The sequence below is a fragment of the Halichoeres trimaculatus genome, unplaced genomic scaffold (assembly GCF_033239565.1).
Source record: "Halichoeres trimaculatus isolate MK-OKI-2021-1 unplaced genomic scaffold, fHalTri1.1 fHalTri1_scaffold_8, whole genome shotgun sequence".
In the NCBI taxonomy this organism is placed as follows: Eukaryota; Metazoa; Chordata; class Actinopteri; order Labriformes; family Labridae; genus Halichoeres; species Halichoeres trimaculatus.
Genome location: NW_027437186.1, coordinates 7,515,194 through 7,529,549, shown reverse-complemented (window position 1 = coordinate 7,529,549; position 14,356 = coordinate 7,515,194). Strand labels below are relative to the sequence as shown.

Here is a 14,356-nt window from a genome sequence, read left to right as displayed (position 1 = left end):
TTACCCTCAGTGTGTTTAGTTCCTAACCAAATCCCAATCTCCACCCCACTTTAAAGAGGAGGTATTCTGCGCTATCATATTTTAAACATGGATATAAAGTGAGAATGCTGGATGTTCAGACTGACCGTGTGCAGATTTCAAACCTCTTTGATTAATATGTTGTAGAATAGTATAGAATAGAACAGAATAGAATAGAATAGAACTTTATTGTCATTGTAACAAGTGCAACAAAATCGAAATCACAGCAGCAATCAAGAAAACAAAAGTAAGGAAGTATATAGAAAGTGCAAAAAGGTCCACAAGAAAATAGATGATGACAGCTTGTCCATCATTGTCCAGTTCAGCCAGCCTCCACCTCCACAGGGTCCAGGACTGAGCTCCTTCAGCAGTCTGTTCAGTCTCTGTCTCCTGGATCCTGTCTGCTCACAGCAGGTGATGGTGTTGGTGTCTGATGTTAGCTCCGTTAGCCATGTCTATGAATAGCATGATGTTACTCTGCCCTCTGGTATTCCCTCTGTTGCTGGGTTAGCACGGCTAGCTCGTCCATCTTATTGGAGATAGATCTTATGTTCCCAATAACGATGGCTGGACGGACAGGTCCATGTTGTCACTTCTTAGCTCACACCTGAGAACCAGCAGGTCGTCCTCACCTCCTTCTCTTCACCTTGTGGGAAGACATCTGGCCTAACACCAGTTAGCATTAACATGCTACAGGCTGCAAACAGCTTATTTCACATCTAAACAATGCAGCCATGGTTACATGTAGGATCTCCAGACAAACACAGGAGAAAAAGTAGTAAAAATATCACTGAAGCCACAAAAAGTTTGGTGTCCATGACCAGCAAATGAGCCATACAAAGAAATGATGCACTCCAAATACAAAGATTACGAAAAAGAGACGAAAAAAAATTACAAGAAACAGATAAAGAAGAGAGATCATGAATAGCTACTACAAGGGTAAATGAGCACAATACCCCCTCTTTAAGTATCAAACGCTCAAATACTTTAAAGACTTTAGGTGTGTAAATCTGTGGCTACGTTTACATGCAGTCAGTATTCGGGTTAAGGTCAATATTCCAGTTTCTGAAACATTCGGAATAACCCGTTTACATGTGTGAACAAACAGAGTTATTCCTTTTTACATGGTATCCCAATCAAAACAGCGATGCATGGAGAATGTCTTGATGCAATTTGCGTCATATCTGCTTCTTTTGATGGGGATATCCCGATAGGCATATACATGACCATATATTCATGTTAGAAAAGGAGTAACCCAGCGGTGGTTTTCAGCTCTTTAAAAACCCAGATAAGAGCATATTCCTGTTTTTCAAAAGGGTTATTGGTGTTTACATGGCCCTTGCGCAACCGGGTTATTGCTAATATTCCCAATATGAAAGGGTTAATAACTGCTTGTGAACGTAGCCTGTGAGGACTTGCGGAATAGAGAAAATGGACACAGCATCATGATATCATAGGTTGAAAACAAGATGTGCGAAAGAGAAACGCATCCAAATTTAGAAGGCCAGGTGCTGAGTCTAATAAAAGTATCACTGAACGAAACAAAGAAAAGACATTTTACACTCTGCAGGGCTCCAGTGTTTCAGATAACCTGTGGCAAATTAAATTGTCTGGATCACTGGAGCCCTGGAGTGTGAAACATCTTTCTCTTTGTTACGTTCACAGAAAAGTAGATTGCAAGATGACAATAAAACACCTAAAAGATACAGTCACTATCCCAGAAAATGTCATATGGGCTGAAGAGTTGCTGTGTGTCCTTTTGTACCATAAACAAAGAAGAAAAATTATGTTAATGTAGTGTTTTATTCACCAGCCGAAGCACAAAGCAGAGAGGGAGAACACTGTAGCTGTGTAACATCCAACAGGAGGATGAGCTTGGACACCTGTGGGATCAAACACCCAAACATTTGTACATCTGTAATAATTTAATGTAGGACATGCAGCTTGTTAACGTTTAAATCCACACATTTGCAGAAGTGCAGGCTTAGGAAAAAAGATTGTTGCCCCCATCATGCACCGCCTGCATGAATACTGCAGACAGAAGTAAAGCTACATAAGAGGGACAGGACAATATCAGAGCTAAACTCTGGAATGATGGGTGAATTGCCAAAAGGATGAAATAAATGATAAAACATGGATTGATACATAACACCAACAAGTGTGATCAACATTAAACAAGGCTTTGAAATATCTTGTAATGAGATTCTTCCAGTGCAGCACACTGTTTGTTCAGATATCCTGACCCCACTCAAACTTCCTGTCAGTCTCTGAGTCTCCTGTTTTGGATTGCACAAAAAGATAGAGAATGGCAAAAGGTCACGGTCATAAAATGAACACATGAATTCCATTTAGCTGCTGGAGTTTCTGAGTCAGGACATTTTGGGTGTCATGACTCACTGGAACACCTTGATACAAAGGAGCCATTGATAGTATCATCAGTGACAACACAGCTTTTATGACCATAACCTTCAGATGTGGGCTGTCACAGGCTAAAAGAGAGCTATTACTTTTGTGTCCTGTCCCACCACTGAAGTATTTGATCAGTATACACATATTGTTCCTTTAAACCTTACACCAGATGTGATACTAGCTCCACATTAGGGAACTGCAAGAAGCAGCTATGTTTTAACTTTAGTGGAACTTTAATATTTCTGTTGACTGTTTTGTTTTTTAACCTAGAGTCTAAAAACAATATGATCATAGTCCTTTTTATATCCAGAATTATCATTACTCAGCTGTATTGATCAGTGTCTTATAAAGTTAGCCTGATGAGTTAGTCGTTCATGTTTTAAGCTCCCTATTTTGAAGGAAAGCATAGTTAAGTATTGAAAGGGGCATGCATTGCTTTCTGTTAAGTAAATAGCATTTTTCCAAATGATGCCAAGGGAAAAAAGAAACAAGGGTAAAAAGTTTGAGAATTTCTAAAGCTTCTGTAACAAAAGCGCATAACAACTATTTGAGTAAATACAAAATAATAATAATAATAATACATCTACGCTATTCAGTTATCTATGAACCAGTGGGGCAGTGTAATCCCTTTCAAAATCAAAACCTATTTTTTGATTGGAAGTTTTATCAGTTGTTGTAAAATTATGAACAAAAATAGGGATTTAAAAGAAGACCCCCCTGGTGACTTAACCAGAATAATGACGATACAGATTAAGTAAGGTAAAAAAAAAAAAAAAGTATCTCAGGTCTTTTTTATTTTTATTCATTTATTCATTTTTATTTTTTTATTTATTTATTTTTTTTTGGGGGGGGGGTTGGCTTATTGGTGTTTTCTCACAGCAGGGGGTCATCAGTCTCTAGCACCTTTATATTGAGTGTCGTTGGCTGAAAAGTTTTGGAACTCCTGCTTCTAAACTGTTTTTTTAGTATTTCAATTTTGGTTTCAAAAATTTTGATTTTCACATCTAAACTTTATTTTAATCATTACAATGAGCAACCTTTAATGGCTGCTCTACTTTTAAACTGAAACTAAATAATGGAGTAAAAACCATTAGTTATAAATGAGAAGGGTGTGTGAGCATTGTACTTTCAGTTCATGTTTTACAACACATCAATATGAGTGACAATTTTAAAACTGTCAGGTTGACTTGTAAACATAATGTGTGGACACGTGTGGAGAATTCTGTTGCACTGATATTTGGCCCCTGTGTTAAAAAATAAATTAAGTCACAAATATGTCCAGTACCACAATAAATGCACAAAAGTTTATGAACGTTCATTACTTTTTAAATGTTATTTTTTATTATTATTACTAGAGTTATTACTTCCTTTTTTCTGTCTAACATAAACATTAACAAAGAGTATGGATGGTGTTAAATAAACTACTAAAACAGTCGCAAAAAGCCCTCATTTCCGCTCTGAACACACTACGGCTGACGTTATCGACACAACTGACGTTCCTTGTGCGTGTCGCACAGAAACAGCCACGTAAAGGTATGGATAATTACTATGACGTCGTTACGGTAATAATTACTCTGTGGTTTAAAATAAAAACTGCGAATTCTAGCGTTGAAATAGTTAACTACGACATACTTTACAGAAATAGAGCAGACTCAGTTCACTGATGTAGTTAAATACAACAGCCACACGATGTCGCTGCATTCCTGCTTTGTACTGTCCTTTATGTCGAGTCATTCTGTTCACTTCCTTTTCACTAATTGCTCCTAACAAGCCTCAGCTATTACTTTTAAAGCTGATGTAGGCTAGATTTAGATCAAACTTTTATTTTTGTTCGAATAAAGGCTTGATAAAAGTCTTTAATGAGGCTTTTAACGGCTGTTAAATGTGTATTTTTCTCCTCATGTTGACCCAGGTGTGTGCAGTGAGCTCCTCAGTCTCAAGCTAACACTTTCCCTTCTCTCATGTTGTAATTATATTATTTTGTGAATGTTCCCAAAGGTAGAGCTGTGGTCTTCTTACACTGCATGCATTACTTATTCAGAGCCTTGATCTTCATCCATGCCTGGATCTCTTTTTAGCTCAGCAGTGCTTCCCGTAAAGTGCTTTGATTTGACGTACTTCGATTAACTTTTGTGAACCTGTAATGCTTGGCCTAATGGATGGGGAGGTGAGGGGAGGGGGGTTGATGCCTTGTGAATTATTTAGTGGGCTATTTTCATTATCTTTCAATTAACAGAGTAAACGTGGATCAAATTTGTGAAGACTGATTATTTTCTGTTTCCTCTCTATTAGATGATGGCCCCAGCCCTTATGATTACTTAGAAGATGGTAAGTTTTATGATGAGGCTTATGTGATTGAGACTTACCTGAGATAAACTATCATCATTCATGTTATACACTCCATTCACTCATTTGGTCATTATATGTTGATGCAGTAGTAATCATTGAAATACCAGGCTCTGTGTCTGTGACAATGTCAATGCGTCTGTTTTCAGTGAAAGCAGTCTCACGCTCAAAAAGTGACATGGACGTTGAATCAAGAGGCCGATCAATGCCAGTGCCAAGAAGATCCTCTTCCCTCAAACCCTCTGCCAAAAGGTTTGTTTACGTCTAATCCGTCTGACATTCCTGTCAATGTATGTTTCAGAAAGTGATTATGAATAGAGAGCAGCTTAGATTACTACAGATTTAACCAAACATGTCATTTTGGACGGTAAAACTTTGCTCCTGTTTGCACATTTCACTGGAAATGCTGTAGTATTGTAGGTTTTTCAGGCTTTATAATGTCTGTCTGGTGCCCCCAAAGTAGCTTCACACGATTTATAGCTTTAGCAAATGTTTAAAGAGGGGGTATTTTGCCTTTTCTAGTCTTTATACTGTCCCTCTGGTGCTCCTGTATTAGCTTTACATCACTCTAATAAATCCCTACTTTTCTCATGCTGGTTTTTCAGAAAACCCTTATTCAGCCTCTGCCTGAAACTTTGTTTTAGCTGATGTCTCTTTAAGGCTCCCTGCTTCACATCCCCCCTTCCCTCTGATTGGCCAGCCCTCCAAAGACCTGTTGGTGGTGGAGCGATGGGCAGCTCCCCAACTCAGTGTGTCATGAAAAAGCTAGGAGATCCTTATGAAATGACCTCATCATTTCAACAAGCCTTATGAATACCTTGTGCTAATTTTAGAACAGAGATTTTTGATCAGTTCACAGACAGACTCAGGGATTTCTACAACATATGAATATGTAGAGGTTTGAAAAGCACACTTCAAATACCGTTTTTCTGACCCTGCCCTTCAAAAAGTCTGTATATGCAACTGCATTGGTTAGTTGGTTAGTGACTTGATCGCTTGGTGATTCTTATGCGTCTTATCTATAGTTTAAAGATGGAAGCCGCATTGTTTTATAAGTTTCTCCATAGCTTCACACAGTATTGCAAAGAGAATAGAGCACACACCATTCTGTCCTTTTTGCTTCCACTACCATGTCCTCTGTTTTTTCTCTTAAGACGTTATAAGTCACTGTCTTTTCCACATGTCAGCACCAACAAGTGGTGATCTATTCTCAGAGGAATGAATAATAAAGTGTTGAAGGAGGGCGGGTGATGGAGGATAAACTGTTGCCCACTTGAGCGGCGGATGATTCGAAGTGGCTTGACCTGTCTCCCTGTACGAATAAATCCTGAAATTCTTTCTGAATAATTTTCTGATGCGCAGAAATGATTGTCTTCAGTACGGTTAAAGTAAAAAAGATTAAGATAAGGAGTCTGATCTCATCTTAGCCTACCATGAGTGGTGTGAACAAACCAAGCATGGACTAGTTTTTCTGCATGGCTCTGAGACAAGATGTGTTTGATAATTCATGATATTGTTGAAGTTTTTTGTAAGTCTTATTTAAAGGATTAATCCTGATGAAGTGTGTGTTTTACTGAGGGCACTGTAGTTTTAGAGTCTGTTTCAGTTACATCTAGGGATGCTGAGCCCTGAGCTTTGTTTACATGATAGGATTACCACTTCAGCTCAGCTGTTCATTCAGTTTTTACATCACAGCATCACCAGAGGGAGAGAGGGATCGGAGGAGTGAGGATGATGAGGGACGTCACGTATGAATTGCAGGAATCTGAGCCTTTTTTAGTTGCCATGGAGACTCTCTACAGTCTCACACCCACCCTTCCCTGTCACCCTCCTCTCCACAGGAACGAGTGGGAGCCTCCGGATAAAAAGGTAGACACCAGGAAGTACCGTGTGGAGCCCAAGAGCATCTTTGAGTACGAGCCGGGGAAATCTTCTGTGCTGCATCACGACAGAACGGTAAGCCAGCAGCCGCCTGTTTGCCTCCCCCCTTCTCTTCCTCTCTCTTTCTGTCTCTCTGTGTCTGTTTTTCTTTCTATGTGCATGCTGCGCGAGTCGTTCCCCACTCCACCCACCCTCCACAACCTCCACCAATCACCATGTTTGTATCCAGGCTTGTGTGAGGCAGCTTTACTAACAGCTAACATATGTGCTGTCCTGATCGCCATGTGCATCACATTCCTTCAGGGTGTCCTGTTGCTGTGACAGATGATCCTGTTAGGAAGAAGGGGGTATCATAGCTTACTTAAAAGGATAGCTGTACTGTAGTCATCTTGTCTTCAACTTGAGGTCATATAGCAGAATACATTTGGTGCAAGAAGATCCCTGACACACAGCATGTATCCTGTTTTTTTAGTGACATGGGGGATGTGCTCAAACAGATAGCTGCATAGTTGAGTATTCCCATGAGCTTCTGGGGATGAGCTCTGGTATATATTATAGATCAGTTAGACAGGCACCAATTAGGTCTGGAGTGTTATGCAACACAAATTCCATTAGAATGAGGATGTTTGATGGTTTACAGATCATTAAAAGCCTTATTTGACTGAAAGTAGTTCATCTGAGATTTGATCCCAGCAACACGTTTCAAACATTCGTTAGAGGAGCATGGTTTTCATTATGTGTCATCAGCTCTTCCTTTAACAGCTCTGTAAATATTTGTGAACCAGGAGACCAGTTTCTGGGGAGTCAAAAAGTATCATTGTCCCATTCCTCCCTGATAATTGGTTTAAGCTGCTCATTAGTTCAGGGTCTCCTTTGTTGTCATTTTTGTTTCATGAAGCACCAAATGTTTATAACAAGTGACAGATCAGGACTGCAAACGGGCCATTCTAGCACCTGGACTCTTCTACACAGTCATACTGTTGTAATATGTGCAGAATGTGGTTTGTTAGTATAGATAATTACAATGATAAGAATTTATTTGATTTATGATGCGCATTTCTAAATGTTCAACAACTCTTGTCATGATGTGCAGACAGGTAAAGGAGGGCGTGGAGGTCATGTGTTTTAGGCTGAAGCAAAGCTTCATATGGACACTTGACCACCCCCAAAACTCCCACAGATGCTGGCTTTGAAGTTCGCACTAATAAAAAGCTGGGTGGTCTCTCTCCTCTTTAAAGTTGAGAATTTTATTGAACAATGTCAAATTTTGATTCATCAGACCACAGAACAGATTTATTTTCTCTCAGTTCATCTTAAAGGGGTTCAGGTCTGGAGAAGTCCCTAGTGCTTCTGGATCATATGAAAGCTGTTTTAAGTGCTTAATAGCGAAAAAAGGATTTATAAACTACATACAATACAAAAAATATAGACACCTTTAAAACACAACTATTAAAGTAAAAATAGAAAGTTAAAAATAATAACAAGGTTAAATATTGAATAGGAATAAAATTGTAAAAAGTCATAATTAGTAAATTAATGAAATGAAAAAAGTAAAAAGGGTTATAATGAGAGTTAAAAAAGAATAAAAGCATTATAAAATACTGGGTTGCTAAGATATTCAAATAAATAAATAAACAAGACAGTAAAATATTAAAATAAATAAATAAATAAAAAAGTTTAATTTCTAAAACCATAAAACCCCTACTTAAAACCCAGACTGAATGGACAGATTTCTTAGTTTATGTTTTAAATTGCCTTTGTTTGTAGCTCCCCTCAGATCCTCTGGCAGGCTGTCCATAGTCTACAAGCATAGTAGCTGAAAGCTGCATCACCAGAAGTTCTAGTATCACTCTGTGGGACAGCCAGAAGAAAAGAGCCAGGATATCTGAGAGGCCTTCCTGGTTTGTAAAATGAAAGCATCTCTGAGATGTACTGTAGTACCAGACCATTTGGTGCTTTAAAAAACAGTGAAATAATTTTGAAATCAATTCTAAAACTAGCAGGAAGCCAGTGTAAAGATTTTAAAATAGTCCTGATGTGTGCTCTCCTTGGTAATGATCTTGGAAATTATTAAATGCTGTTTTTATGACCAAGCATATGTGCGATTTGAAGTAAAGATCAGAATCAAATAAAACACCAAGGTCTCTTGCCTCATGGCGGGGTCAAGTCCAAGTATATTTATTGCAGGGGGCCAGTGTTCTCTCAGCCTTTAGACCAGTGATAAGTCCTTCTGTTTTGTCCTGGTTGAGCTGTAGGAAGTTTTGCGACATTCAGGCTTTGATATAAAAAAGTGAAGATGAAGAGTGTCATTTGGGTCCTCTTTGCACGGTACAGTTTGAAACTTTATTTGTGGATGCAGTGATAAACTGTGCACACAAACAATGTTTCATTCAAAGTGATTTTGAGCCTATGTGGTGATCTCCACTACAGAGTCATGTCAGTTTTAACACAGTGCTGCCTGAGGATCTAAAGATCACACCCACCCAGCATCTTTTAGTGATATTGTGCTCTGTAAACAATAGAATCTAATCATTTATACCCATTTTATTGTGAGGAATATTATTAGTGAATCTTACTGTCTTGTTTTGAAACATGTTGCTAGCATCAAATTAAAATAAGCATACATTTTTCATTAACATTTGATTTGTTGTATTTGCACATATTTTTATTGAATATATGCTTTCAATGATTTGGAAAACTATCAAATTCAGTGTTTATCAGCATCCACGCAGACTTCAGACTCTTGTGGAATAGAATTAGTATTTATCAAAGGAGATTCTTTAAATGTTGCCTTTCTGATGCTAATCTATTTCATGCTTTCAGATGTTGTTATGTGAGGCCTAGCCTGATCACATCTGCAATGAATACTGTCATTAACAAGAGTTTTCTCCAGTTCATCCTTGAACTATTGTAAATAATGGGCTCTTTTGTTTTCAGTTAGCAGCTGGGTTATGAAGAACACATCCTCTGGTTATGTTCTTTGTAAGCTCTTTCCTTTTTTCACCGTGATCCTTAGAGGAAGCGCAATACGTTTGATTTCATTAAGTATTTCCTGAAAGTTGATGATTAAATGTCAAAAGATTGAGTGCCTGTGAGGAGGTTGTGTTTGGTTGAGAGAACTAATAGGCAATAACAAAATCACTGTGAAGAAAACTTGCACAAGGACTCTGTTATTGATTTTATGTGACATGTCCATACTCACCACAAACATCCTTTCACTAAAAAGGATGCAAAACTGTTTTCACTTCACTTTGTGTTTTTGATCTGACAGTATTAAATTAGCCTGTACCTTATCAGTAAATGAACCATTGTGACAGTTTAAGGAACAGAAAGGACTTGTGTCTTTTTTGTGATTAAAGGTAGGAAGACTGATACGTGTCTCCAATCCGTCCATTCACTCTAAAACTAAATCCAGACTCTGTTTCACTGATCCTGTCACAAAGACCAGAAAGTGTGTGAAACAGCTGGGCTTAAAACAACATCTGCCTGCCAGATTATCTGCAACTCATCGACTGAAACAACAAATTCTGATTTTGAATTTATGCAGAACTGTACAAAACATCAAGTTGACAGAAGCAACAACTTCCTGGAGTCAGATTTTTGTGTTTGAAAACTTGATTTCAAGATGAGACAAAAAACTAATTTGAGGGTTTTGTGACTGTGAGACAAAGCCAGACTAGCTGTTTCTCCATTTCCAGTCTTAGAGCAAAGCTAGACTGTATCCTCACATTCATTCCCTATGACACCACAGTGGTATCAAATCTGGCTCCAAGCATGAGCGCAAGAAATCAGTCTCAAAATATCCCTCCATGTTTCAGAGGAAACTCATCATCTCATTGTCTTGTTCAGAAATCATCACTGTGTGTCTTCATCTTGTTTTCGTGTTGAAGATCATTTCATGTGTTTGGTGCAATCATTGGCTCAAACAACAATGTCCCCTGGTGTTTGTATCCTGTGCCATCTGAACTGTTTTCTCTTTGTCTTTCTCTTCCTCTTCTTGTTACCATGCCCTAGACACAGGATATAAGTCCAGAAGATGTAGATTTAGAGAATGAGCCTTGGTATAAATTCTTTTCAGAGATGGAGTTTGGCAAAGCGGTAAGTGGTCGCTGTCTTTAAAGTGACAGCATATTGTATTTTATTGCATGTGCTAACATTTATGTTCAAATAATGCCTAAAAATGTGAGTCCATTTGGATTACTCCCACCCTGAAGTGTTTTAACTCGGTCCTGCTCAGAGAAGTTATGTTGCTACGTGTGTAAGCACTGTTAAATGACTGTTTTAATCACAATCCTCCCTTCAGACCCATGAAATAGATCTTTTATCCAGTCGTGTCTAAAATAGTCAGCTCAGATCTATTTCTGCCCTCTTCTGAAGCGTCTCTCCGTTATTTACATGTTTGTGTTCGGCTGATGGAGCTCAATCAGTTCAGGCAGGAGAGATGAGGCTGACCACTTCTCCAGGCTGAGGCTTAAACTCTGAGCACTTAAGAGAAGTAGTTCTCTATGAGGATGTTTTATTATGATGTATTATTCCACAATGTCAGCAGTTATCTTAATTAAGGGCCAATTAAATTACCCCATAGCTGTGTTAAGTCTTTCACTGTCATATTCTTCAACAGAAGATCTTTTTGAAACCCCTGCAGCCTCCCTGCTTTCATGTTTTCAAAAATTCATTTTATATGGTTTGTTAGAGAGGGACAACACCAGTTACATACAACAGCCCCATGCAGTTAGGCTTTTAATTCAGTAAAAGCAAAAATAAGGGAAGATAACAAAATTATATAAAATAACTTTCATTCAAAAACAACTGTGGAAGAAAAAAAATATTAAAAAGATCCGATTTTATAACATGGATAGTTAAACCGAGGTTACATAATACCTACACAATGTTGTTATGTAAGAAGGTCTGCAGTAACTAATACCAGCAAAATATGATGTTAATCATTGTTATCCTTTTTTTTTTTTTTTTTTTTTTTTTTTAAACTACATCGTCATCTCTGGTTTCCAATCATATCTCAGATAAAATGTTAATGTCAAATCACTGGGACTATTTTTAGAACTGTATACATGAATCATTTTTTAGTCCCTGAGAACTTCCAAAGTGATATTGAAAAAGTCTCATATATATATATATATATATATATATATATATATATATATATATATATATATATATATATATATATATATATATACACACACACATACATAAATATATAGTTATGAAGGACACTGGTGCAGGACTGTCTAAAAGAAAAGGAGGTCAGAGAAGAAGAAAGCTGATTTTTTTTTTCAACTGTTTTCTTTGTCCGAAATAAACTGAAACTGAAACTGAAACCGGAGAGTGATAGAGCACGAGCTAAAACACTGGTTAAACTGGTTTGTGTTAATGTTGATTCTAACTCACAGTCAGCAGTTATTCCACAGTGGTCTGTTCAAACTTGAGAGTCTATCAATAAAATGAAGACTGAGGTTATGCTAGCTCTGCTTGGTGAGGTTGGAGTTGGTAGATGAGCTCTGAGAGGACATGACCAGGATTCACTAACGTTATGCATTACAGACACGTCCCAGCGCACCAGGCTGTGAGGAACACTAGACAGTCTGTTCTTCAAAAATAAACAAGACAATTTTCACCACTCATGGTTTAGGCTTGTAACAAGTGATAACCTAGTGTTTTTTTTACCTGCTCCACTGTTCTCATTGTCCTGGACAAGATCCAACAGGAAAGTATCATAGACTCTGTGTGTGCCGATAGAGAAATTAGTGTTTCAGACTCAAGCTGTTTTTTGAACCAGGCTTTAAATATGTTTTTAATGTTGTAAAAGTCAGTTTCTTGGCTTGGTGTGTAAGTGGTTTCTGGTCTTTCTGCAGCCAGCCTCAAGTGAACCGTCAATAAACTGCAACTTTCAGCACTTCTACGTAGACTTCATGTTTTTTAAACGCGATGTTGCCTCTTGGAAAGTATCCAAGCTGTTTAGCCTGCAGAAGTAGCATGCTAATAGAAGCTAACATTTTAGCCACATTGTTTGCCAGTATGAAGCCAACAAGCAGAAGCTAAACTCTCTGAAGATTTTTCTGCCGACTGATTTGACGAGATGTGATCAGTCAGCCTCTGGGGTTGCTCATGTTAGTGAAAGTTAATAACCGACATCAAGATGTTTTGACCAATCAGGATCAAGCATTTCACACAGCTGGAAGATCAGGCCGGGTAGTAAAGATTTTTATGGAAGAGTTGAAAATGCTCTTCATTTCAGTCAGTTGAAACGCTTTGCTTCTGTATTTGGATCAGCAACCTCCCAACTCCGTTACATATAGTGAGCCACATGCTTGTACTCAGTGATTTACCCTGAAGTCACAGACTCAGGCTCCTGAAATGTGAACATTTCACCGTCTGCTCTCTGGCGTGTTCACCAAACCTTCCTGACAGATCCAGGAATGTTAACGCATGTGAAGAGGAATCCATGCCAAGGGTCTGCTGGAAACAGACTATCATGGCACTGGCTGCCCGTAAACAGCCCACAGCGGCACCGTAATACGACATGAGGTCATGTCCTAACATCAGGCAGACACAGCGGCACAGTCTGCTGTTCCAGGTTAGCGTATATGTGGGAGAGGTTTAGCAGTTTAGGTGGCTGACTCTGTCTGATGGCAGCTTGGAGGATTTCCAGATGAGCTTGGTTTGATGGCTGGCTCCTGTTTAATGTCAGAGTCACTTCTAAAGCTGTACCTGGTATGTGCAGTATTTGACCTTAAGGTCTGGCCAGACACACTCACTCATAGGAGTTTGATTGACGTGTTAGTATTCAGGTTGAGATATGACTGGAAGTCTGCAGATGACCCATTATGGCAGTGATAGTAGAAATATTCTTAATGATAATAACAGAAAAAGGTATTTTTAGTGGGAAGCGGGCCACACATGCAGTAACGTGAGCCTTAATTTATTGAAGTTACTCCAGTTTAGGCTTAAAAGTTCACCATTAAGAGCAAACAGATTCCTTTTGCTCTGGTTTTCTGACCCATGGGTACCAAAAATTGGTTAATGAAAAGAAAAAACACAAAGAGAAGGGGAACTCTCACTAATACACCCTAATGTGACCCTAAAGCCTGTGCCCTTTTTTCCTACTTCCTGTCTCTGTCGTGCCAAATGACTCACTCACTCTTCATCTGGAGTCACCTGATGGCCAATGGGTAAAGTGACTCCTGTGTATAACTACAGCACAGCTCCTGTTTATGAATGTAAACAAGTTCCAGTTTAAAGAGGAGTCTGAAATCACAGCAGGTGACAGCGGCAGTCAAACAGAGGCTCATACATATAGATTAGTTAGCTGCAACTGAAATTCCATACATAGCTCCAGGCAGGAAAGCATTTTGACCCCCTATAACCGACAGAGTGACTCCATCTGTTGAGCACATGCTGACGAGGGGGGTTGCTACCACACGGCATCAGCGCCCAGAGACACACAACCTCTCCCCCCGCCACCTGACAAAGTCTAAAGGAGGCGACTTCTTAAAGCCGCCAGCTCATTGTGCTTTCATATTTAACCTCCGTTATACACTTAACCTTTACCTTTAAGCATTTAGCGCAGATGGGACCAACACATGGCTATAACCGGCCCGCCACACAGGGGGGGCTGTTCTTTTTCATGAGTACATATCACCACGAATAAGGTGCTGGAAAGAATGAGATTCATGTTACCATG

General features: G+C 38.8%; 1 protein-coding gene across 7 annotated transcripts in view; it reads left to right on the top strand.

Annotated features, from left to right (window-relative positions):
• sorbs1 (sorbin and SH3 domain containing 1) overlaps window positions 1-14,356 on the top strand; it is a 59,242-nt gene that overhangs the window by 21,725 nt on the left and 23,161 nt on the right. For 6 of the 7 annotated variants that reach the window (XM_074675180.1, XM_074675181.1, XM_074675179.1 and 3 more), the window contains 4 exons: window positions 4,720-4,755; window positions 4,923-5,025; window positions 6,615-6,729; window positions 10,669-10,752. In XM_074675180.1, coding sequence (XP_074531281.1) covers window positions 4,720-4,755; window positions 4,923-5,025; window positions 6,615-6,729; window positions 10,669-10,752 — 338 coding nt within the window. The remainder of the gene's footprint in view (window positions 1-4,719; window positions 4,756-4,922; window positions 5,026-6,614; window positions 6,730-10,668; window positions 10,753-14,356) is intronic. The other variant, XM_074675182.1, reaches the window with a different exon arrangement.